This window comes from Schistocerca serialis, chromosome 1, assembly GCF_023864345.2.
Source record: "Schistocerca serialis cubense isolate TAMUIC-IGC-003099 chromosome 1, iqSchSeri2.2, whole genome shotgun sequence".
In the NCBI taxonomy this organism is placed as follows: domain Eukaryota; kingdom Metazoa; phylum Arthropoda; class Insecta; order Orthoptera; family Acrididae; genus Schistocerca; species Schistocerca serialis.
This window is the reverse complement of record NC_064638.1, coordinates 996276984-996301081: the sequence shown is the minus strand read 5'-3', so window position 1 is coordinate 996301081 and position 24098 is coordinate 996276984. Positions and strand designations below refer to the sequence as shown.

The following is a 24098-nucleotide window of genomic DNA, read 5'->3' as shown; positions in this document are numbered from 1 at the left end:
GACAAATAAGAGAGTGGTGGAGAGATAAGAAAGTAGATGTGGATCAGTATGTCAAAAGCAGAGAGCAGATCTGAGTCGGAAACGGATACAGCTACAACAATTGCCGGAAGCAACATGTCCATTTTCTATGTTGGGAACTGATGTCTTAGGACCTTTGAGTTGAACACCATTGGGGAACAGATTCGTTCTGACAATAATAGACCATTTTTTGAGGTATGTGGAGATGGTGGCTATGCCAAATCAACAGGCAGCAACGGTCACGCAGTTGTTAATAAACAACTGGACTTTGAAGTTTGGTGTACCAGAGCTTCCTTAGGTGGGTCTTGGGCCTCCTCTGTCGTTTAACAATTGTCCACCTCTACTAACTCCACTTCTCCATCCTCCCCGCTGCTGATTTCCACCCCTTCCTCCATTCCTCGGTGATTGGGTACATTGCGTCTGCACATGTCCCGTATGATCACACTCATAACATTTCACACCTGCTGTAAACACTGTTTGTCTATCACGAATCCCCGTTGCCACCTCTATTTCCTCACATTGGATTGCCAGCCGAATGGCTGAATACAATACTTTTCGAGTCCCTTCACGCACTTTCTGTGCCATATGCGCTGGTAACACCCTCAAAATTATGCCCTTTGCTCGGCTTGAGGAAGTGTCTGAAGAGCTTAAGCACTGTGCAGAGGGAAAGGGAATGCTGAAGGGAGTATTTGAGGAGTATAAGAAATTGCATGAGGCTTATGAGATGCTACGGAAGCAGGTATGGTAGGACAGATGGAGGAAGTGGTGCCATGGGTAAGACGGAAACGAGCGTGGCTGAACGCGGGGCGGGGGGGGGGGGGGGGTGTTCAAAAAGTCTTTGGAACTGTGTGTGTAACATAGTAGGACCAACCTTCCACCTGCCAGCGTCAATTTCAGGAGTCATGCAATTGAATGTCACACAGCCAGCTGTACTGGCGAGAAGCAACTTTATAAGTTTTACCAAGGCAGAATCTGACCTTGATAAATCAAACTCTGGAGTCAGGTCTGTTGAGATCCGTAAACCAGTTCATTTCAGAGCAAGAGAGTGCATATCATCCGAAGAGGTTGTGCAGCTTGCCGCTCAATGTAGGGAAAGGCAACGACAAGCAGCCATTGTTCGGAGCACCTCTGTGCCAGGTGCCATTGCAGCCTTAACTTGGTTGTGTGCTGTTTTCACTCTCATCAGGCGGAGAGCCAATTCCAAGAGGGAACCGACAGTAGTCCAAATCCCAGTGGGTTGGATACTGAGGGCGTAAGACGGGTGGGTAAGGGGTTGATCGAGCAATAAGTAGAGTGGTTATCCAGTACGGAATTTTTACGCTTTGTCTCATATCATGTGTTTTAAGAGGAATAGACCATGTCTAAGTTTACTAATAGTAGTAGTAAATATGTCAAATACGCACCGACTCAAACGGGTTTTAAGGGTAGTTAGAGGTCGATCCGGGGACCAGGTCTTTCTGAAGGGGGAATAACGTAGCGGCACCACTGTTTAAGATAGGAACAAGTTAAGATTTGGTGCAATATTTCTGAGCTCAGAAGTTACAGCCAGGTGCGAGCCTGTTGACAGTAAGTTACACTTACCAGCGGTTGTGAAGTAGAATGGAGGCCGCGGGGCCATACACCCTCTGAAAAGAGTAAACACGGTGGTTGGCATGGTGCAAGTTACAGGCAGAAGGGGCCCACTGGCCTACCTAGGTGTTATGAGTACATGATTCGGAGTGGCACATTAGCAAAACAGAGGTGCACAGCTGCTTATAAATAGGTGCTGTTTTTCTAACGAGGGGGATTCAAGTGTGGCAGCTCTCCTGGACAGCGGGGCGTGTCACAACACCAGCTACACGCAGCAGCAGATGGGGCACCTGTGTTCCAGTCCATGGCGGGTCGCTGGTTCGACCCTCTGAGGCCTACTGGGGTCCGCAGCCAGACAGCGGCAGGCCATTCGATGGCTCACTACTGCGTGCAGTCTAGTTGGCTCCCAACATACGCTGGAGGCATCCCGAGGCGAGGGCCGCAGATTTGGCTGCCAGATTGCAGGTGCTTGTTGTTCCCTGTGATCTTAACCATGATGGCGAAGAAGCATGCAGCGGGCCGCCCTGCGGATCCCAGTGAGCAGCTCTGAGGCAACGGGGACGAAGGGCGCTGACTCGGCTGCCGGCGCAGCCTGAGGTCATCAAAACACCACGGCTGTACATGGCTGGCACGCCACAGTATGCTGCACGGGTCACAGCGTTCCGCACCAAGCTGCTTTGCAGACAGCGAAGTGGCACCTTCGGCATTGTGGGACCCGGTGACACAGACAGAGAGGAACGTGGCACTATAGCTGGGAATAATAAAACACTTTAAGACCACGGCTGAGTTTTAATACTCAGTGAACAGCCTGACTAAAGAGACCTGAGCACCTACTATCAAATGGATTTTCTGGATTCCCCACATTCTTTTTCTTCTCTGAAGATGCCAAAATGTAGGAGTGTTGTTCTTTATTTGTGTGTGTTTCTCTCAGCTTTATTGGCAACTGTCTCTACTGAAGTTTAGTGCCGCCCAACCCAGGTTTCTCTTTCTGAATTTAACATTATACAGGGTTATTCTAAATCATGGACCCATTTTCCAAAATTTGTAAGTATTCAAGTACAAATCCAAAATGAACAAGCTTTATACCAATGAAAGGAGGAAGTTTGAAAGTTTTTGGTGGGCAGCAGAAGATGGGTGGTGATGGTTTCAAAAGTGGCCGGTAGAGTTTGCGCAGCAGTAGGGCTGTCATTCTGTTTCACTGTCAGTTGCGAGTGAGATGGTGACGATGGAGCACAAGGTTTCCTTTGTTCTTGAGTTCACGAAAAGTGAGTTGCAAACTGCAGTGTAGGGGGCATTTCGTACTAAATTTGGTATTCAACCACCAGGTTGCAAAAGCGTTAGCTGTTGGTTTAAGTAATTTAAACAGACTGGGAGTGTGCGCAAGGGAAAAAGCACAGGCTGACCGCGTGTGTCAGAGGATGATGTCTGACAGATTCGAGAATGTTTTGTGCGCAGTCCCAGTAAGTCTACTAATCGAGCCAGTCGAGAACTTTGAATACCCCAACCAACTGTATGAAAAGCTCTGAGACTGTGTTTGCTGTACAGGGCCTACTGATTACAACTTGTTCAGGCTCTCAATCCCAATGACAAAGGGAAGCGTCTCGCATTTTGTTGTTATGTGCTAGCAAAGGTGGAGGATGACGCATTTCTATAGCGTGTAATTTTTAGTGTAGAACTAATATTCCACCTTAGTGGTAAAGTCAACAGACACAATGTTCGGATATGGGGTTTGGAAAATCCACAGTCACCATTGCAATACCAAAGACTCACCAAAGATCAACGTGTTCTGTGCCGTATCCCGTACAAAGTTTTACGGACAATTTTTCTTTCAGGAAATAACTGTAACAGGAATCACGTATCTGGACACATTGGAACAATGGACTGGAAGATTCCCAGGGCTTCATTTTTCAATGGGATGGAGCTCAGTGTCATTGGCACTGTATTGTATGAGGCTTTTAGAATGACTCCCTTTCTCAGTGCTGGATCGGTCGCAGGAGACTTGAGGATCTGGCTCTGCACTTCTGGCCATCCCCTGATCTCTCACCCTGTGACTATTTCTTATGGAGTTATGTGAAGGAAGCTGTTTACACCCCACCCCTACCAACCACTCTGAACGATCTGCAGAACCAGAACACTGCTGCCATGCACTCACTAACAGCAGATACACTTTCGCATGGATGGGACTAGTTTGGCTACTGTGTTGATGTTTGGCATGCAGCCAATAGTGGTCATATTAAACATTTATCACATTTCTAATTATTAAATAACTATTAAAAACTAATTAATAACAATTTATTAAACTTACTTCAAACATTATGAAAAAAGACTTTGAAACTTCCTCTTTTCATCAGTATAAAGCTTGTTCATTTTGGATTTGTAGAATAAATATGAAGTTTTGAAAATGGGTCTATCATTTAGAATAACCCTGTACTTTAAGGACACACAGACGTCAATCATAACCTTGGTCACGAAGAGGCCAACATGGTATCTCTCAAATGTTTATTTAAATCACCTTGTGATCAATGAATGAGACAGAATGAATTACATGGCTAATATGTCAGAGTAGACTTCTGTCAGTCAAAGCTTTGACAGTATTATGATAATAATAAATATTTGTTTACGTACCACTCAACTTGCACAGCATTTTCTTGCAATATTTTATCTGCAGTCGACCAGCTAAATCTAACAAGTTGTGGAAATCCAAATACCGGGTCAATGTTCTCTATTAAAAACTTTTTAGTTACTGGGTCTGGAATTAAAAAGAATGTTTATACACAAAGTTGTATACAATTAATGAGCTATTGCAAATACTATTAAATATTCAGAATGCAAGCTAGTAGAAACTGGAATTGCTTAAAATGGAGAGGTAAATGCAAATCCTGCACCAAATAACCAAGTCACTGAAGACTGGCAATATTATGAGAAGGATAGTTGCTGCTTACCATGTAGTGGAGGTGCTGATTTGCAGATAGGCACAACAAAAAGACTGTCAAACATGATGATGGTGAGCAGTAACTATCCTTTTCACAATATTGTCATTATTCCGTCCTGGATTTTCCACTGTTTGATTCACTAAAGTTTGTGAGAGTAGATCAATTGCAATATATAATATCAAGTGATTAGTAAATAACCACATTGCTTATCTCTGTGCACTGCTCTGACCGTCAGCATACAAGGTCATGCAAGCATTTAATGTGATTAGAATAAAAGGTAATGTCACACAATTTATACCATTGGGGTATCCACTTCCAAATTCTTTAGCTGTTAGTTCCAACCCTTCTGTGAATTTCCATACTGAAAGTGCCCGGTCTCTAGAAACTTTAGCACATATGCTAGCGGCACTAACAATAGGATATGTAGCATCAGCCTTCTTTGCCACAGTGATCTTAAGTTCAGGAAATATAGCAGAAAGCTTTGCCTGAAATTGAGAAAATGGATAGAAATCATTATTTCCAAAATCCAAGCTTCTAACTGATGAGAGCATTTGGTTGAGCATAAACTTAAAGAAGCTTACCTGGTACTTTTCTGGCATTCCAACTGTGTCAACATACACTTCTGCAATTCTAACACCTTTTGAACATGCACTGTTTATGAGATGCACTGTTGAATCTTGAGCAATCTGATTTAAAGAATACTTTTGCCTGGAATTGTTTAAAAAAAAAATCAAAACAGTATTAAAAGACTTTACATGGACTCCTACATTAATTCTAATAAATTTTAAATAATGAAAACATATGTAATATCAAATGTTAAATTAAAATGTCTTTTCACATGAAAATACCTAACACCAAAGGACATTATAAAACTGATGTATGTTTGTTGCTCTGAGGAAGCAGAGGAATCATTCACTGCAGCTTATTTTCTTGAACTTTGTTTGAAATATGGCTTATGATCTTTGAAATAATCTTAATTTCCCTATATATCCCTTTTTGAACTGTTCTACAGATGAGACTTTATTGGCCCAGCACCAGAAAATAAGCAGTTTTGGGAAGAGATTGTACACTAGGTATCATCAACCAAGATTTAATTGTGTGTCATTATTTACATTACCTTGAATAGCTAAGAAAATAAAAACGCAAATCTTACAGGTGGAAATTCGTATAATAGAGATTAAAATGAAATGCTGATCAGATAAAATGGATAAAATATTGTCTCCAATAGAGAAAAAGCTAGACAAGCAACATGAAACAACTAGATGTAGTAAGAAGACCTGGAAAGGGTGATGGCTTAATCCAGCTGCAGGTTGAGACTCTGGGCCGTGAACACTGGTCAAAGTCTAAGTCAAGATAATAATTATTGGGAGCTTCAGCAATTTCACTCATCAGTCGCCAAGGCAGTGATTACAGAATGAAATAAGAGTTAAAGTGCTCTTCTGCTCTCCTGTACTGCTAACAAGGGAATGGGCCACTCTGTCAAGTAAAACCTACTGTTCAAGCTGACTGAGGCTCTGTAATGGTGTGTGCAGCTGGAGTGATATGGGACACCTGAAATGTCTGGATACGACTCTGGCAGGTGGCATATATGTAAGTATCCCGTCTGATCACCTGCATTAATTCACGTGCATTGTACATTTCGACAGACTTGGGCAATTCCAGCCGGACAATGCAATGCACCTTACACATCCAGAATTGTACAGAGTGGCTCCAGGTACACTCTTCCGAGTTTTAACACTTCCGCTGGCCACCAAACTCCCAGAAATGAACATTATTGAGCATATCTGGGATGCCTTGCAACATACTGTTCAGAAGAGATCTCCACCCCCTTTTAGTCTTACAGATTTACGGACAGCCCTGCAGGATTCATGGTGTCAATTCCCTCCAGCATTACTTCAGACATTAGTCAAGTCCATGCCACAGTGTTGCGGCACTTCTGTTTGCTCGCAGGGGCCCTACTGGTATTAAGCAGGTGTACCAGTTTCTTTGGCTCCTAAGTATATAACAATTAAATACGAAGAGTCTACCTAAAACTTTTAAAATATATCAGATTATCAAGCAGAAATGTTACTGAAATGGTACACTAACTTTCACATTCTCACACACCTAACAGCACAAATTCATTACATATCAGAAGAATAATATAGGGGGTCAAAATACTAATAAACGCACACGTGTTTGACAAATGATGTCATGTGATATACAGAATTAACCACCTAAAAAAACCATAACACTGAATTCATGCACTGTCAGTCTGGGGAAGAGCCCTACTACTACTCACCATGCAGTTGCCTGTGCAGCAGCAAGACCAAGTACACTAGGAACTCCGCTACCACCTCTTACTATGGCAACAGTGAACCATCCATTTCCATGTGAGAAAGTGTCATTTATATCCAAGCTAAAATTAAGAGAACATCCAAGAAATACACAAGGTCCATCGACAATGCGATATTTCTTGTCTCCTGATGTTGTTGTAAGTTCAATGTTTTCTATGGTTTTGTAGACTGTTGTGCGGGTACGACGATACCTCCTGTAGGGCATGTTGGCGGTATTCATTGCAGTTGCCTGTGCAGCAGCGAGACGCAGACTGAGCATAGCGCGAGAGCGCGCTTGCTTATATAGTGTGAGAAAACTTTGACCTTAGATAAGGACTCAGAGTTTTCGCAGTGGCCAGCGGGACGTTATCCCGGCCGCGCACACTAGCCATACTAGGTGTGCGCGTCCCCGCTGGCGCGCTGCCAACGCTAAGCGATAAGAGTGTTTACATAACAAAACTGTTGCATCCTTGAGCCTATCATATAAATTATGACAGCACAAGAATTTCTCTTGTCAGAATACAAACTACAATGTATTAATGTGTGTCCCACTGGTATTAGTACACTACAAATGTAGCAAACTAATCAGTATTGTCAATGTAGAAAATAATCATGTGTGGGTATAACAACATACACACATATGCCTGTTGGGTAAAAATTTGACTTGCAAAAGAGGATCCTAAATCAAATACCTTGAGATAAGGAACAAATGGTCAGAAATGTTAGACCTGTTTAGTTTTTATTGACATGAACAGCTGAAACATTATAACAAGTCCAGGGTCTGCAACAACTGTTTAAAGTGACAGACGACTGCATGTCTCACTGGCTGCATTACATTACAATCCATTGACAGAACTGAAATCCGGGTTACCCTCATTGCTTTAATATAGTGATCATTCTATGGGTATCAACTGCTGCTCCACCAACACATTTCACGTTACTGTTCGAAGTGCGTGTTTCATGGACTGCTTGGTGGGTGCTCATTAATGAATATCCTCAAATCATCAATTTCATCAAATTTTATGTTTTATGTGGGGCTTGGCCAGAAATGAAAGTGACAGAAGCAAGACTCCAGACGACCAAGCATTAAGGAACAATTGCATTTTTAGTGCAAGTTGGGCAACACACAAGACGTTCATGTTGGCAAAGTTTACAGGAGGGGTTGTTGCAGCCAAAAGAATACATAACGGTAAACTGAGGAATGTGGGGCCAAGTTCTTAAGTGAAAACATTTTCTTTTTCCAACTTCTACATTACTTTCATGGTAAACAAGTTGAAATAACGCTCAGTATATTTTATTTATTAATATTTTATAAAAAGCATGAAACAGGAAGGCAAATGAAAATCTGGGACTAAAAGCAGATTTCAAAAAGGGAGTGTAAGGCATACATGAGATCTTTGTCTATAACATTAAACACATTATTTTACAGTTGACAATTTACACATCACCACCATCATCATCTTTAACAGTTCCCAGGAACAAGCTGAATCTTTCTGGAACATAAGCATTCCCATCCAACTCCTCCACACTTTTCAGCCCTGCATCCCTTGGTCTTCCTCTTTATCATTTCCTTACCTCTTCATTTCATGTATCTTGTTGGGAATCCTCTTTTTTCCATTTGCTTTAAGTGCCCATACCATCTAAACCTTGATGTTTCTATCCCATTCTGTAGGGGTTCTTCTTTCACTAATTCCCTTAACCTTTCATTCCTCAACCTATCTCTCCTTGTTCCTTCTGTTCTACTTCTGAGGAACTTCATTTCAAATGCCTATAATCTGCTTACATCTATTTTCTTCATTGCCCATGTTTCAGACGCATAGGTCAGAACTGTGATGTAGTAATGCCTATACACCACTCCATTGCTTTTTTCTGGGGCATCTTTATTCAAAACCAGGCTCTTAACACTTCATAGGAATGCTTCTGCATGTCTGCTACATTCACTGATCTCTTTCTCATTTCTTCCATTTTTCTCTATTACACTTTCCAAGTACCTGACACTTACCACCTTCACCAATTGTTCATCTCCAGTCCTTACTATGCTAGTTGGTCTGATGGCGATTTACATGCTGGTGTGATTTTCATTGTAAAATAAATACGGCATTTTTACAATTACATAGTTATTCTAAATTTTCTGTTAAAAAACAATATTCTATCACGTTACTCAGTCAAGAGCTAGCAAGCTAATGAGCTCTGTGGCCACAGCTAGTATTGTCCCCAACGGCCAATGGGCCTATTTCACCTACACTGAGAACCTATTGTTCTCATGCAGTTGTCAAGGGTTGCCTGAAGGTCAAAATGAAGCTAAAGGAATACAAAGTCTTATACAAATTACTTACAATCCATTCTTGCAAAGTTATGTGCAATCCCAAATTTTTCTTTGCCTATTCATTTATATTTATATTGTAACACAAAAACTGAAAATAAAAAAGTTTCCAGACAGCGACTCGACCCCACAACCCTGATTACCACTCTGTATTCTGTCTGCTGTACCAACTGCTGCCTGCCAGAAATGGCTCATGACTCATCTGAGCCCCTGCCAAAAATGCTATTTTTTGTAAATATTTTATAACATGGAGCTCCCACTTCTGTCACTCATTTCTGACCAGGTCCTTCACTTACCCATTAATTTGGATGATACTGGTGATGACAAATAGGCACAGTCCCCCACATGCTAAACCTTTATCAAGAACCTTGGGCAGATTTCTGAGGGTTGAAGAACTCAAGTTTCAAGTAAATCTCTAACTGAGGTGATATATTTCTTACTTTCACAATGACTCCTGTATTGAAATTTTCCTCTGTATATTCAATCAGCTTTATGGGCATTACATCCTGTCCTGAACACTAAATACATGTGTGTGTTCCTGTAATGAGTAATATTTTATGTTTGAAAACCATTAATGATCAGTTAATGACAGTAAGCTAAGCCATGGCCATTTCACAGTTAACCGCACATTATTTTTCAAAATAATTCCACCAATGTGAAAGTGATATTCTGAAATATAAGCAGTTTTTTGATGGGCTATAGATGTGCTACTCACTGAAAACCTAGTAATACCTGAAATATATGTTTCCAACTATTGGTTCTCTATCCAAAACACCCAGTTTAGGCTTCTCTACCATCCCTGTATGCAAACTCAGGGGATGGGAGAATGTACAATACTAACTGGCTGTTTATGTCTCTGAATGTAGTTTGCTGTTGCTCAGTCCCAGCCCGTCACTCTGATTTTTCCCCACCTCTGCTTCTATGAGAGTGTATTCTACAACACACTGCTTTCATTATTCAATCAGCTATTAATATTCTGTGTGTCCTATATTATGTGGTACTTTGCAGAATAGCTTTCTACAGCTGTCAAATGCTACAGTCAGGATAGCAAAGTACTTCAACACCTAATTAAACAAAGAAAAATGGTCACAAGTTTATAAACTTAACGATAAAAAGGAAAAATTAACACCTTCATTGATATTTTAACCTAATAGTTTCAAATCATGTTTCCACAAGAAACTATAATCATTAGGTGCAGTTCTATAACAAACAGTTGGATCACAAGCAGAAAACAGGTTTCATGCCAGACGAAGAGACTACCGCATAAAATGTGCAACTTAAATAATGCCTCACCTAAATTACATATGCTATAAAAATATTTCAAAATACTAAGAAAAGTAATAAGAAGTTAAAATGTAAATGAGAAGCACAAATATAATTCAACAAATAAAACTAACTGGAATATCACAAAACAAAAAACTTGTGAAAACAGAGCATCATAAAAATATAACGCTATCACAAGAAAATGAAAAAGTAACAAATCCCTTAGAAGTAGATAACATGTTTAACAATTTTTTCACTAGTGTTGCAGATAATATGATAAAATCAAACACAAATGAGAAAACCCAGTCCAACAAATATAAAATAAGTATACTCCAGATGAAGTAGCAAAAGCAATAAATGGACTAAAAATCTAGCTCTGCAGGTGGGGCTTGTCTCACCAACCAACATCCTAAGAGCCAATTGCAAGCTTCCAGTCCCAACATCCTCCGCTCAGAGGAAAAGTAAAAGTGTGTGATCATTATTTATCCACTTTGTATTTCTTTGTTGTACTGTGTTCAGCACAACACAGTAGCAATTAGGGTCAGTTCATATCTGCCCCTGGAAACAGTTTAAAATCTGGTTTCGAAATCTGTCACCATTATCTAATCAACACTGCCTGACAAAACAAATGAAGCATCCAGAAGACATGGTCACGTCAATGTAACTACCTAAAGGTAGCTACCATTGGCAAGTAAATGAATAGATCTGCAATTCTCTATAAGAGGTAGAACAGTTACTACAGTACATTTTGTGTTGTTGCCAGGCCTGGTATGATGCATACGCGGCAAGAAGTGTCAGATGCTGAATGACCACTGAAGGGCACAGAAATGCTGCCTACTTGTCCAAGACAGCGTTATCAGCAACTTCAGAGTCTGAAACGGGCTCACTGTGGGTGTCCTTATGGTCAGCTGGCAGTATCCAGATTGGTGTGGCATTCTGATGTGACAGTGGCCCGATGCTAGGTTGCACACATTTGTGAGGGCAGGCATACTTGTCAATATTTCATTCAACCACTACAAGAGATAATCATAGTATTGTGCACCAAGCACGTCTTAACCCCTTCACGTCTGCACTTGCCATTCAAGAATGAGTAATGGATTCCCTCATTCATCTATGAGTCCATGCTGTGCTCTATCTCAGATCACCATTGTTGGCAAGTATAGCAGAAACCTAGGGAGAGGTCCCATTCTACTAATGTTTTGGAGTGGCACTGTCCTGCATCTTGGTGTGGGGAGCCATCAGGTATGACTTCATGACACAGCTTTTAGTGACAGAGGAAACTCCAATGACACAATAGTAACAGACATCATTTGTCATCTGTGGTATCCTTGTGTGACAGTACTGTGGTGCCATTTATCAATAGGTCAATGCTCATTCACAGATGGCATGTATCTCTGAACTGTATACGTCATTTTGAGCTACTGGCCAGCAAGATCCCCATGCCATAATTCACATCTGTGTCAGTATCCTGGATATCAAGGACCAGTTACAGTAGCTGAGATATCCTTGCCAACCGAATTATTGCGTGCACGCAGGAAAGGTTGCAGTGTAACAGGGTATTTTATCAAATATCCAATACCTGCTAAAGATGATTGTGGTTGCTGATATATGTCAAGTAGTGTAGATAAAAGGAGCAGAGGCTATGTGCCCCAGTCTGAGTTTGTACAGAGTGTGTGTGTGTGTGTGTGTGTGTGTGTGTGTGTGTGTGTGTGAGCAGTAAGAACAAGAGCAGCAGCAAGTCATCAGCACCACTCACTTACTACCCAAGGATATAGATATGCTTTGACACTCTTGAGTTGGCAGTGTCATGGACAGCTGGGAGTAAGAGGGCCACCAACGATGTCAATGGGGACCCAAAATAAATGAATCACTTTTTGATATATGGTTCATGGCTCACACGTGTCATACTGTGTTGAAGGTTTATACTATTTTGAGTTGTAATTAAGGAGATCTGTCGTCATGAGAGACGAAGAACTTAAAATGTGGAGAAGTGAAACTTAAAGAGTTCAAAGTAGTCATCATGATCTCATATTTCAGTGTCACCCTATAAAGAAAAGTCCAGAAGAAGAGAAAGTGTGTACATGGTGGTGGGTTAGAGCAGATGGATCACCAGAACAATTCATAAACGTGTCTGAAAATGATCAGTAATAATGTAAAGGACAGTGACAGATCCAAAATGCGAAGAGTGTCAAGAGCCAGCAGCAGGTGGACATACCAGCTATTAGGTAGGTAGTTGTTATGCTCTGGATGATCAGTGTATAAATAGAAGTGCAGATATCTTTATTAGTGACTGAGGACAGTGTACTGAACATTACTTCAGCATCTACTTGATTTGGAGACTAACAGTTATAGCTATTAGCAGTAGTATGTTTTTAGGTTGGTTAGTATCTCCAGTGGCAAGTGTGAGCCATTAATTCTTATTTTCCCCTGGCAGCAGGTCCGGCATTTAAGTGTGGACACAAGGATGTCTATACTGACAGGTGTAGTCCAGTTAGTAGTGCAGTTACAACTGCGCAGAAAACAATTATGTGACACGATTGTGGGAAGACTGTTAGATGCTGAGGGGAGTGAGTAACACACTGAAGTGGGTACATATTAAGGTACCAATGACCACAACATCCACACTTATGCCCCTAATAACACATATATGAAATATATAACAGTGAAATGTTACGAAGTAGGAAAGTTGTATTTATGGCTTACTGGATTACGATCACAGTACTACTTCAGAATATGAACTTGCAATAACAATAAAGACAGCTCAAGGTCAGAGAGAGGGGGAAGAGGAGATGGATATAGAAAGCAGAAAGTAGGAAATGGACAGAGAGAGGGGGCAAGAGGAGATGAACATAGGAAGGGGGCGGGGGGAGGAGGACGAAGATAGACATATTAGAAATGTGTTCTTTCTATTTTCTTTCTTTTCCATTTAACCAGACTGAGCCACAGCAATGCTTGGCAAGGAACATCTAGTTTCTAAGAAGCATATTTCTCTCACCCGATATTAGTTTATTTAAGAACTATGTCCATATCTTAAAGCTTCATTTAGATGCTCATTGGCATTTACACTCCTATTACCACACAGCTTAAATCTGATACACACATGAATATCATTACTATTAAGTCTTCATTCTGAACATTTAGTGAAATCAAAAATCAGCTGCTCATTCACATATTCATATGTGGGTTTATGATACTCTCATAGTATAATATATCTGTTATGATGCAGAAATCTATTTTGTTTTCTAGAGCATCACCTAAGGAATTAGGTGTAGCGTTAACAGATTAGACATCCTTTGTACTTTCAGTTCAATCAGTTCCTGTAGGTGCTCCTCCAAACTGGTAAAAAAAGTCTTAACTTTGTTCTAACATGTTTACCGACCTCACATACCTGAGATTTGAGTATTTAACATCTTAGGTTCATCGTGTACCCCTTTAAACTGTTCATTTTATTTCTTACAAGGTTACTCTGTTTATTTTGTTTAGACTGTATCTTCTTTGGTAAATTTGTTACAGTTTCTTCTATTTTAGAAATTTTATCTACTTTTGTACATACCTTCTCTGATGCTTGTCCAAGGGTATTAATCAACTAGCTCTAACTTTTTGGCTATTCTGCTTGCTCTTTCATAAGGATCATTGTTCTTCCATCTTGTGTGTGGTGACTGACATTATATATAAAAAAAACTGTTAGAATGTGGCTGTTTACAGCTCACCTAATCGGGCACATAGCAAACTGAACTGCACTGCTTATGTGTTGTGCACGGGTTCTGTTACAGAGATAAGCTGCTATGCAATAGTGGTGTGGCCAGCTGACCAACCATTGCACTGCAAATCAAAGCTGCAATGTAGTCTTGTAGACTGGCCACTGCTGAGATATCATTGGAAGCTGCTGTTGCTGAACTCATAGCCTCTAAATTAGCACTCTGAATTCTTCCTTGTTGTCCGTGTACTGCTTCTTGAGTCACATGCCAAAACTTTTTATTCACATGCATGTATACATCTGACCATGTTGCTATAGTCAACTATACCCTTGTATTTTATTCCTTATAACAACCCAAATGCCTTCAGTTTTTACCAGATAAAAAGGATTATTTCTTAAATATTTTGATTATATCTGACAACACTAAAACTCGCCTATATCTTCTTGTCTGTTTACTCAGGTCGCTTTTTGCTTCTCTCATGATCACCAAAATGGAATGTAACATCACTATTCTGTAGCTAGACTGAGCCAAGAAGATGGGTTACATCTTTCGATCTGTCACCTTGATGTTATCCCTAATACTTCTTATCTTAATTATTTGCTTATACTGTACCGCCTTGAAGTTTCTTAATGTAGTGGAGCTGCTATGCAGTGCCACAAAAGCTTGCTGTGCAACTTATTCACAGTCTGCAGAGGGTCAAGGGCTGGAAAAGAGCTTCGAACTATCCAAGCTATGAAAAGACAGAACTATTTAAATAACTCTTCTGTATTTTGCTGCTCTGATGTAACCATTACAATGTTAAGTTAACAGATCTCTTATTAATTCATGAATAAGAACATCTCCAAAGAGTCTTACAACAGAACAGAACCGAATCTCAGAACACAATGAGGTTTCTATACTGAGAGCAAAAATACTATTGCAAAACCAAAAAGGAATTGTGAGGCATAAATGAAAGTTGATAGGCGTGTTTCTACGTCTGAAAGATGATGTCTATTCAAATTCTGTGCCAGCTGCATAAGAGTGGCACTAGTAGCACTAATCTGACAATGCAAATCAGGTTTGCAAGCATTAGTTATCTTTGAGAGAGGGCGTGGTGAGTTGATGTTAGTTAAGAATGCCTTTAATGTGTGACAGACGCCATTATCTACATCTCGCCGAGTTTGAATAAGGTCATGTAACAGGGCTATAAGAAGCTGGATGTTCCTTCTGTGATATTGCAGAAGGACTTGGCACTGTACACAATTGCTGGCAGTGGAGGTCACGAGACTGTACAGTCATAAGAAGACCAAGCTCCGAATTGCCAAGTGGCACTACCGAGAGGGAAGACCATTGTATTCAGCATACGGCTCTGGTGCACCATACTGCATCTATAGTAGCAATTTGAGCAGCTGTTGGCACCACAGCGGTAATGAACTGTTACAAATTGGTTACTTCAAGGACAGCTTCAAGCCAGAGCCAGATGCACTGCAGCATGCATTCCACTGACCTCAAAACCACTGCGAGTTGTGACTTCAGTGGTGTCGTTAGATCATTGGAGGGTAGGGTGGAGGTCTGTTGTGTTTTCAGATGAAAGCTGATTCTGCCTCAGTGCCAGTGATAGCTGTGTGTGTCAGAATGAGGCTAACTGAGGGCCTGCAACCAACCTGCCTGCATGCTAGACACCAGGAGTTAAGGTGTGGGTTGCGATTTCATGACAGCAGGAGCTCACTCATGGTTATCCCATGCACCCTTACTGCAAATCTGTATGTCAATCTACTGATTCGACCTGTTGTGCTGCCATTCATGAACAGCATTACAGGGAGTTTTCCAAAAGGACTACATTTGCCCACATACCACTGTTGTAATCCAACACGCTCTACAGTGTCTACATGTTATCCTGACCTTCTCAATCACCAGATGTGTCTCCAATTGAGCACATATGGGACATCATTAGATGACAACTCCAGCTTCACACTTTCAATAGCTTATCTCTAGCATTTACATTAACCCGTGCTCTTGCAGTGTTAATCTCTTAAATATGCTACCAAGACAAATGTATTTCCGAAATTTCATTACTCTACATTAGCTATTTTTTTGTCAACATATTAAACTTTCTTTAGCTGTTTCTGATCATTGTCATTATCGGCAATGCTTCTTCCTCTCCACCACCAAAGCAGCTGGAGATGGTCAATCACCATTGCACTTTGGACATGTCCTGTACCCACCCTTCGCTCACATCTGCATGCACGTGCGTGCACATGCATACACGCACGCACACACAAAGATATCAAACGAATATGTGCACAGTGGGAAGTTTTCTCCTTAAATAATATGTAAACAATGTTTTCAGGCAGACACCTTGACTTAAGAGGAAGAAGGGTAAAATTTTATTCTCAATGAACAACATGTCACACCACGCTATCTTGACTATGGTAATGTGTTCACTATGCTGTTTATACAACATTACCTGCATTCCTATTTTCTTACACATTATTAGACCTATTCCTGCATTACCCTCTCCAATTCTGTATTTGTAGCCCTGTTCTCATCCGGCCGGAAGTTCAGTTGTTCTTGTCACTGAACATTAATAATTCCCACCATTTCCAACTTCAACCTCTCCATTTCCCATTTTAAATTTTGTAGCCTACCATACCATTCCATTCTCTGAATCTTCGAATTGCAGTTCTTTTCCCTGACAATGTCCTCATGGGTAGAACCTGTCCAAAGATCTAAATGAGGAGTTAATTTTCCTCCAAATTATTTTACCCAAAATTATGTCATAATTTATTCACACATTAGAGATGCACACCCTTGCAAAATACAATGGCTGTAGTTTTCCCAATGCTTTCAGTTGTCTGCAATACTAGCACAGCATGGCCATGTTGACAATTTTTAGAAGGGTACTCAATCAATCATTGATGGTGTTGCCCCTGGAACTACTGAAAATACTATTGCCCCATTTCAGGAACAATTTGTTTGTCTACCTTCTGTGAAGATACCTTGTTGTGGTTCCACCTAAGGTACATCTGTTTATGTCACTGAAGCATGCAAGCTACCTCACCCTGGCAAGGTTCACAGGATGTGGATTTTAACTACACCTCTTGAGAGTACAGTTGTGTACTTTGTGTCACATCTACCAATGCACAGGTTAGTGTCGAGAATTCCAATACTATATTCATTGTTTTCACTACAGACAAAAAATTATCACTCTGTCTGTGACATCCTCCATCACTGGTAACCTCCACCCCTGGCAACCTAACTCTGCTGGAAGCAGCTAAACAGGAGGTTTCCCTACTTGACAAATTATAGGCTACTTTCCATTCCTAAGAAGGCAAAAATAGCTTATTTCCATGCCACTGGATTCCTAGGACATTTTCCCATTCTCATAGGTTCCTGCCGTTGAAATAATATCTTAAATATCAAGCTTGTGACATGGAGCAGGAGAATCTGGTGCTCTTAAAAGACCAGTTTAGATAGTAATAAAATTTCATCCAAGAAAAAAGCATTTGAATGCATCCTGTTTAAGACTGAATTTGTTATTTTCTGGTTATTGTGCACTCTCACTCCCTGATCTTTCAAATGCACGCATGTAGTTGGTTGCCGGTTTAGGGATTAAACAGCCAGGTCATCAGACTCTTACCCAAGAAAGAGTTCACATGCAGTTAGTGACGCCAATCAGAAATTTGGCCTAATTGTGAACATAAGTAGGAGTGGTAAAACCAAGGCACTGGAAGCAATATTGGTGCCAGAGCTGAGAAATAATTTAAGGAGACTAAAAGCATTTGTGTTGTGCTGGCCTATAAATCAGAGTAGTTGAGTGGTCTCCCAGGACTAATATGTGGTAAGAGAAACCCCTCCTTCATCTGATCCCTGCCAAGAGCAAAGACAGTTACCAAATAAAGAATGCCTTATGGCTGGGAGATTCATAATAGTAAAAGTGAGAGGGCACTGACCTCCAAACCATGTAAGTATAAATAAAATCTGAGAGAGCCATTCCATAAAGTCACCTTGTTAGTCTCCATACACAATCTTGTATCAATTTTTTTATTGTATGAGTTACCACACGATACACAAAAAATTGAACAGCAGCAAGAGCAGCAAAATCATTCATCAATAACAGTGCGCACTGGAGTTGGAACTATGAATAGCGGAAAGTTACCTCTTAAGCATATTATTGCAGATAGTTTTTGGTGATATAGCTTCAACGATCCAGCCAATTGTATCGCGCTCACTGCAAATTTTTTTAAAAATATCTTCTCTTTTTTCTTCTGTAAGACTTTTGGAGTCAGCACATCCTAGATCATTCAAAACGTCTTGTTTGCTCTTTGGGCAATAGCTGACACCATATACCATGGGACCTGCAATGATGTTATTTGAGACAAGAAGTTATGCTGTATCAGATGAAATAACAACATAACCAAGACATCTTGTTTGTGGGTATGCAGAACATTATTATGCAAGTAAAAAGCTAACACTATCATACATCTTTATACTATGAACAGAAAGAATTGCAATCTGATTCTTGACAAAACAGTAATATACCTAAGGTTTGAGTTTAATGTGTTTCATTCTTAACCCATACCTCCTCCTTCAAATGTTGTGTTTTTGTCGGTTTCACAATATAATTAAACACAACAGTTATTTAAAAAAATGATGCCACCCGTCACGTTTTTCAGTAATTTCAAATGTTTCTACCACACTTCAGCAGAGTCTGATTTGAAAATCACATTCTTATAGTACTTTAAAAAGCAAGAAAGAAGTACAAAGGATTTGAGATAAAGAGCCTTCACAGCTTTCTTTGCACATATATACTGGCACTGTCTGTTGCAGAATAATAATGGAAAAGTTATAAGTCTTTATTAATCAACAGATTTCATATACTTATTGCCACATTTACTAAACCCACTACCTCTTATGCCCAAACTAGATCGTATTGTACACAGCATGTTTGATACGTTGACGTCATGAAAACCATTTCATAGTTTTAAACACTTTACTACTTACAATACTTCAAAAGCTTGAAATAGCAAGGAATGACAAAATCTAAATATCAAACTAGGTAACAAAATCAACTAACCTACGAAAAGGAAAAGAAAGTAGAACATAAGCCGTTGGATCTCACCCCAAGTCTACTGGTCCTGTGAGTGTCCTGAACAAAACTCCAGGACTGCTGGCAAACCAGCAAGGGTTCATTCCTAGTGTCAGCAGCTGTAACTATGTCTATTATTCATATGATCTAGGTCTATACACCAATATATTCACCAAATTGGAGGAATTTCCATGTGATTTCTACAGCAAACTAGAAGTTCTAAATAGACAAAGCCATAATGAATATTCAACTTGCGTTGGAGTGCGAGCTGATTTGAAGTTTTCTAGTAGATTAGAAATGTGTGCTGGAAGGCTGCCCAAAATCATTGCCTTTTGTGAGCATATGCTCTACTGACCCCCCATGAACCGTGGACCTTGCCGTTGGTGGGGAGGCTCGCGTGCCTCAACGATACAGATAGCCATACCGTAGGTACAACCACAACGGAGGGGTATCTGTTGAGAGGCCAGACAAACATGTGGTTCCTGAAGAGGGGCAGCAGCCTTTTCAGTAGTTGCAAGGGCAACAGTCTGGATGATTGACTGATCTGGCCTTGTAACAATAACCAAAACAGCCTTGCTGTGCTGGTACTGCGAACGGCTGAAAGCAAGGGGAAACTACGGCCGTAATTTTTCCCGAGGGCATGCAGCTTTACTGTATGATTAAATGATGATGGCGTCCTCTTGGGTAAAATATTCTGGAGGTAAAATAGTCCCCCATTCGGATCTCCGAGCAGGGACTACTCAAGAGGATGTCGTTATCGGGAGAAAGAAAACTGGCGTTCTACGGATCGGAGCATGGAATGTCAGATCCCTTAATCGGGCAGGTAGGTTAGAAAATTTAAAAAGGGAAATGGATAGGTTAAAGTTAGATATAGTGGGAATTAGTGAAGTTCGGTGGCAGGAGGAACAAGACTTCTGGTCAGGTGACTATAGGGTTATAAACACAAAGTCAAATAGGGGTAATGCAGGAGTAGGCATAATATTGAATAGGAAAATAGGAATGCGGGTAAGCTACTACAAACAGCATAGTGAACGCATTATTGTGGCCAAGATAGATACGAAGCCCACACCTACTACAGTAGTACAAGTTTATATGCCAACTAGCTCTGCAGATGACGAAGAAATTGAAGAAATGTATGATGAAATAAAAGAAATTATTCAGGTAGTGAAGGGAGACGAAAATTTAATAGTCATGGGTGACTGGAATTCGAGTGTAGGAAAAGGGAGAGAAGGAAACGTAGTAGGTGAATATGGATTGGGGCTAAGAAACGAAAGAGGAAGCCGCCTGGTAGAATTTTGCACAGAGCACAACTTAATCATAGCTAACACTTGGTTTAAGAATCATGATAGAAGGTTGTATACATGGAAGAACCCTGGAGATACTAAAAGGTATCACATAGATTATATAATGGTAAGATAGAGATTTAGGAACCATGTTTTAAATTGTAAGACATTTCCAGGGGCAGATGTGGACTGACCACAATCTATTGGTTATGAACTGTAGATTAAAACTGAAGAAACTGCAAAAAGGTGGGAATTTAAGGAGATGGGAACTGGATAAACTGAAAGAACCAGAGGTTGTACAGAGTTTCAGGGAGAGCATAAGGAAACAATTGACAAGAATGGGGGAAGGAAATACAGTAGAAGAAGAATGGGTAGCTTTGAGGGATGAAGTAGTGAAGGCAGCAGAGGATCAAGTAGGTAAAAAGACGAGGGCTAGTAGAAATCCTTGGGTAACAGAAGAAATATTGAATTTAATTGATGAAAGGAGAAAATATAAAAATGCAGTAAATGAAGCAGGCAAAAAGGAATACAAACGTCTCAAAAATGAGATCGACAGGAAGTGCAAAATGGCTAAGCAGGGTTGGCTAGAGAACAAATGTAAGGATGTAGAGGCTTATCTCACTAGCGGTAAGATAGATACTGCCTACAGGAAAATTAAAGAGACCTTTGGAGATAAGAGAACCACTTGTATGAACATCAAGAGCTCAGATGGAAACCCAGTTCTAAGCAAAGAAGGGAAAGCAGAAAGGTGGAAGGAGTACATAGAGGGTCTATACAAGGGCGATGTACTTGAGGACAATATTATGGAAATGGAAGAGGATGTAGATGAAGATGAAATGGGAGATACAATACTGCGTGAAGAGTTTGACAGAGCACTGAAAGATCTGAGTCGAAACAAGGCCCCCCCAGTAGACAACATTCCATTGGAACTACTGACGGCCTTGGGAGAGCCAGTCCTGACAAACCTCTACCATCTGGTGAGCAAGATGTATGAAACAGGTGAAATACCCTCAGACTTCAAGAAGAATATAATAATTCCAGTCCCAAAGAAAGCAGGTGTTGACAGATGTGAAAATTACCGAACAATCAGTTTAATAAGCCACAGCTGCAAAATACTAACACGAATTCTTTACAGACGAATGGAAAAACTAGTAGAAGCCGACCTCGGGGAAGATCAGTTTGGATTCCGTAGAAATACTGGAACACGTGAGGCAATACTGACCTTACGACTTATCTTAGAAGAAAGATTAAGGAAAGGCAAACCTACGTTTCTCACATTTGTAGACTTAGAGAAAGCTTTTGACAATGTTGACTGGAATACTCTCTTTCAAATTCTAAAGGTTGCAGGGATAAAATACAGGGAGTGAAAGGCTATTTACAGTTTGTACAGAAACCAGATGGCACTTATAAGAGTCGAGGGGCATGAAAGGGAAGCAGCGGTTGGGAAGGGAGTAAGACAGGGTTGTAGCCTCTCACCGATGTTATTCAATCTGTATATTGAGCAAGCAGTAAAGGAAACAAAAGAAAAATTCGGAGTAGGTATTAAAATCCATGGAGAAGAAATAAAAACTTTAAGGTTCGCCGATGACATTGTAATTCTGTCAGAGACAGCAAAGGACTTGGAAGAGCAGTTGAACGGAATGGATGGTGCCTTGAAGGGAGGATATAAGATGAACATCAACAAAAGCAAAACAAGGATAATGGAATGTAGTCGAATTAAGTCGGGTGATGTTGAGGGTATTAGATTAGGAAATGAGACACTTAAAGTAGTAAAGGAGTTTTGCTATTTGGGGAGCAAAATAACTGATGATGGTCGAAGTAGAGAGGATATAAAATGTAGACTGGCAATGGCAAGGAAAGCGTTTCTGAAGAAGAGAAATTTGTTGACATCGAGTATAGATTTAAGTGTCAGGAAGTCATTTCTGAAAGTATTTGTATGGAGTGTAGCCATGTATGGAAGTGAAACATGGACGGTAAATAGTTTGGACAAGGAGAGAATAGAAGCTTTCGAAATGTGGTGCTACAGAAGAATGCTGAAGATTAGATGGGTAGATCACATAACTAATGAGGAAGTATTGAATAGGATGGGGGAGAAGAGAAGTTTGTGGCACAACTTGACCAGAAGAAGGGATCGGTTGGTAGGACATGTTCTGAGGCATCAAGGAATCACCAATTTAATATTGGAGGGCAGTGTGGAGGGTAAAAATCGTAGGGGGAAACCAAGAGATGAATACACTAAGCAGATTCAGATGGATGTAGGTTGCAGTAGGTACTGGGAGATGAAGCAGCTTGCACAGGATAGAGTAGCATGGAGAGCTGCATCAAACCAGTCTCAAGACTGAAGACCACAACAACAACAACAACAACAACAACATGCTCTACTGAGCAAGCTCTCCAGGCACAACACATGATCTGCCTTCACAGCTAAACTTTCATCAATGCCCCTCTTACTTTATAAATTTCACAGAAGTTCTGGTAGATTAGTTGTAAAGTTTGGAAAATATGAGAGGTAATGGCAGAGGTAAAGCTGTGAGAGCAACTTCTTAGTCTTGCTTGGATAGCTCCGTTGGTACAGTGTTTTCCTGGGCAAAGCTTCTGATTTCAAGCCCAGTCTGCCTGTCAGTTCTAATTTGGTAGCTAGTTTCAAAACTGAAATAAAATATTAAATATACTACACTGGAATCCGCTGTTGACCATTAAGGTGAACAATCAGATGCTATCTGCCACACCAACTGTGGCTGTTGACACCTCAGCAGACCATAACAATGGCCCCAGGAGATGGCCATGGTAATGTGGGTGATGTAAACAAAGGTGAAACTATTGTAATGTGATGTTATGATATTTATATATATATCCTTGTGTCATCTGATGTATATTGGACAGGGAATTTACTATGAAATCTGGGGAACCAATCCCTCTGCATTCTCTACTGCTCCTCGTTGACCCTAGATTCTGAAAAGGTGTGGACAGTAAGAGCCACGTCCAATCAGCAGGTGAACACATGCTATGACTGGATAGATAGATACACATTTTGTACCAAACATCATAGATCCACAGTGATCAGATCCCCAAGGAAGTAGAATGTCAAAAATGAAAAAGGCAACAGATGTTTGCAAAATAAGATACATTAATGTTTGTTCCATAGATACTTTTCAAGGAAGTGGAATATATAAAAGATTTGAAACAATTTTCATTTAAAAATCAACAAACTTACTCCAAACATTAAAATGTGTACATACATCCATCGACAAGCCACCATGTTGCGCACGACAGAGGGTAATTGATGTAATAATGTCAGTGACACTTGCCTGTGTATCTGTGCATGCTTTGGCATGAGTCATCCCTCTCTCCCAAACCATACCTCTCGGTTGTTCTAACATACTACAACCACTGAGCTTAGTGGGTTGTAACAGAACTTTATTTGCTTTACTAAGATTCCTAAACATGCCATGTACAGAAGATGTAAATTTAACATCAGCGTCCACTTCATAGTTTTTGTGTGTGTACAATTTGGCTTCATCTGCTGATCACACACATCAGTTCCTTCCATTAATAGACTGCACTTGCATACAGTAGATGTGCACACTGAGGAAATGTCAGTACTGACTGCAGCTTTTTCAAAAAATTG

General features: G+C 40.4%; 1 protein-coding gene across 2 annotated transcripts in view; it reads right to left on the bottom strand.

The window, feature by feature from the left end:
• The window catches only part of LOC126413125 (ribonuclease H2 subunit A), a 51501-nt gene that overhangs the window by 16089 nt on the left and 11314 nt on the right, over positions 1-24098 (bottom strand). The window contains exons 2-5 of one of the 2 annotated variants that reach the window (XM_050083020.1): positions 18258-18456; positions 5102-5228; positions 4819-5005; positions 4213-4336 (exon numbers count right to left, since the gene is read on the bottom strand). In XM_050083020.1, coding sequence (XP_049938977.1) covers positions 4213-4336; positions 4819-5005; positions 5102-5228; positions 18258-18456 — 637 coding nt within the window. Of the gene's footprint in view, positions 1-4212; positions 4337-4818; positions 5006-5101; positions 5229-6801; positions 7081-18257; positions 18457-24098 lie in introns of those variants that run through there. The other variant, XM_050083027.1, reaches the window with a different exon arrangement.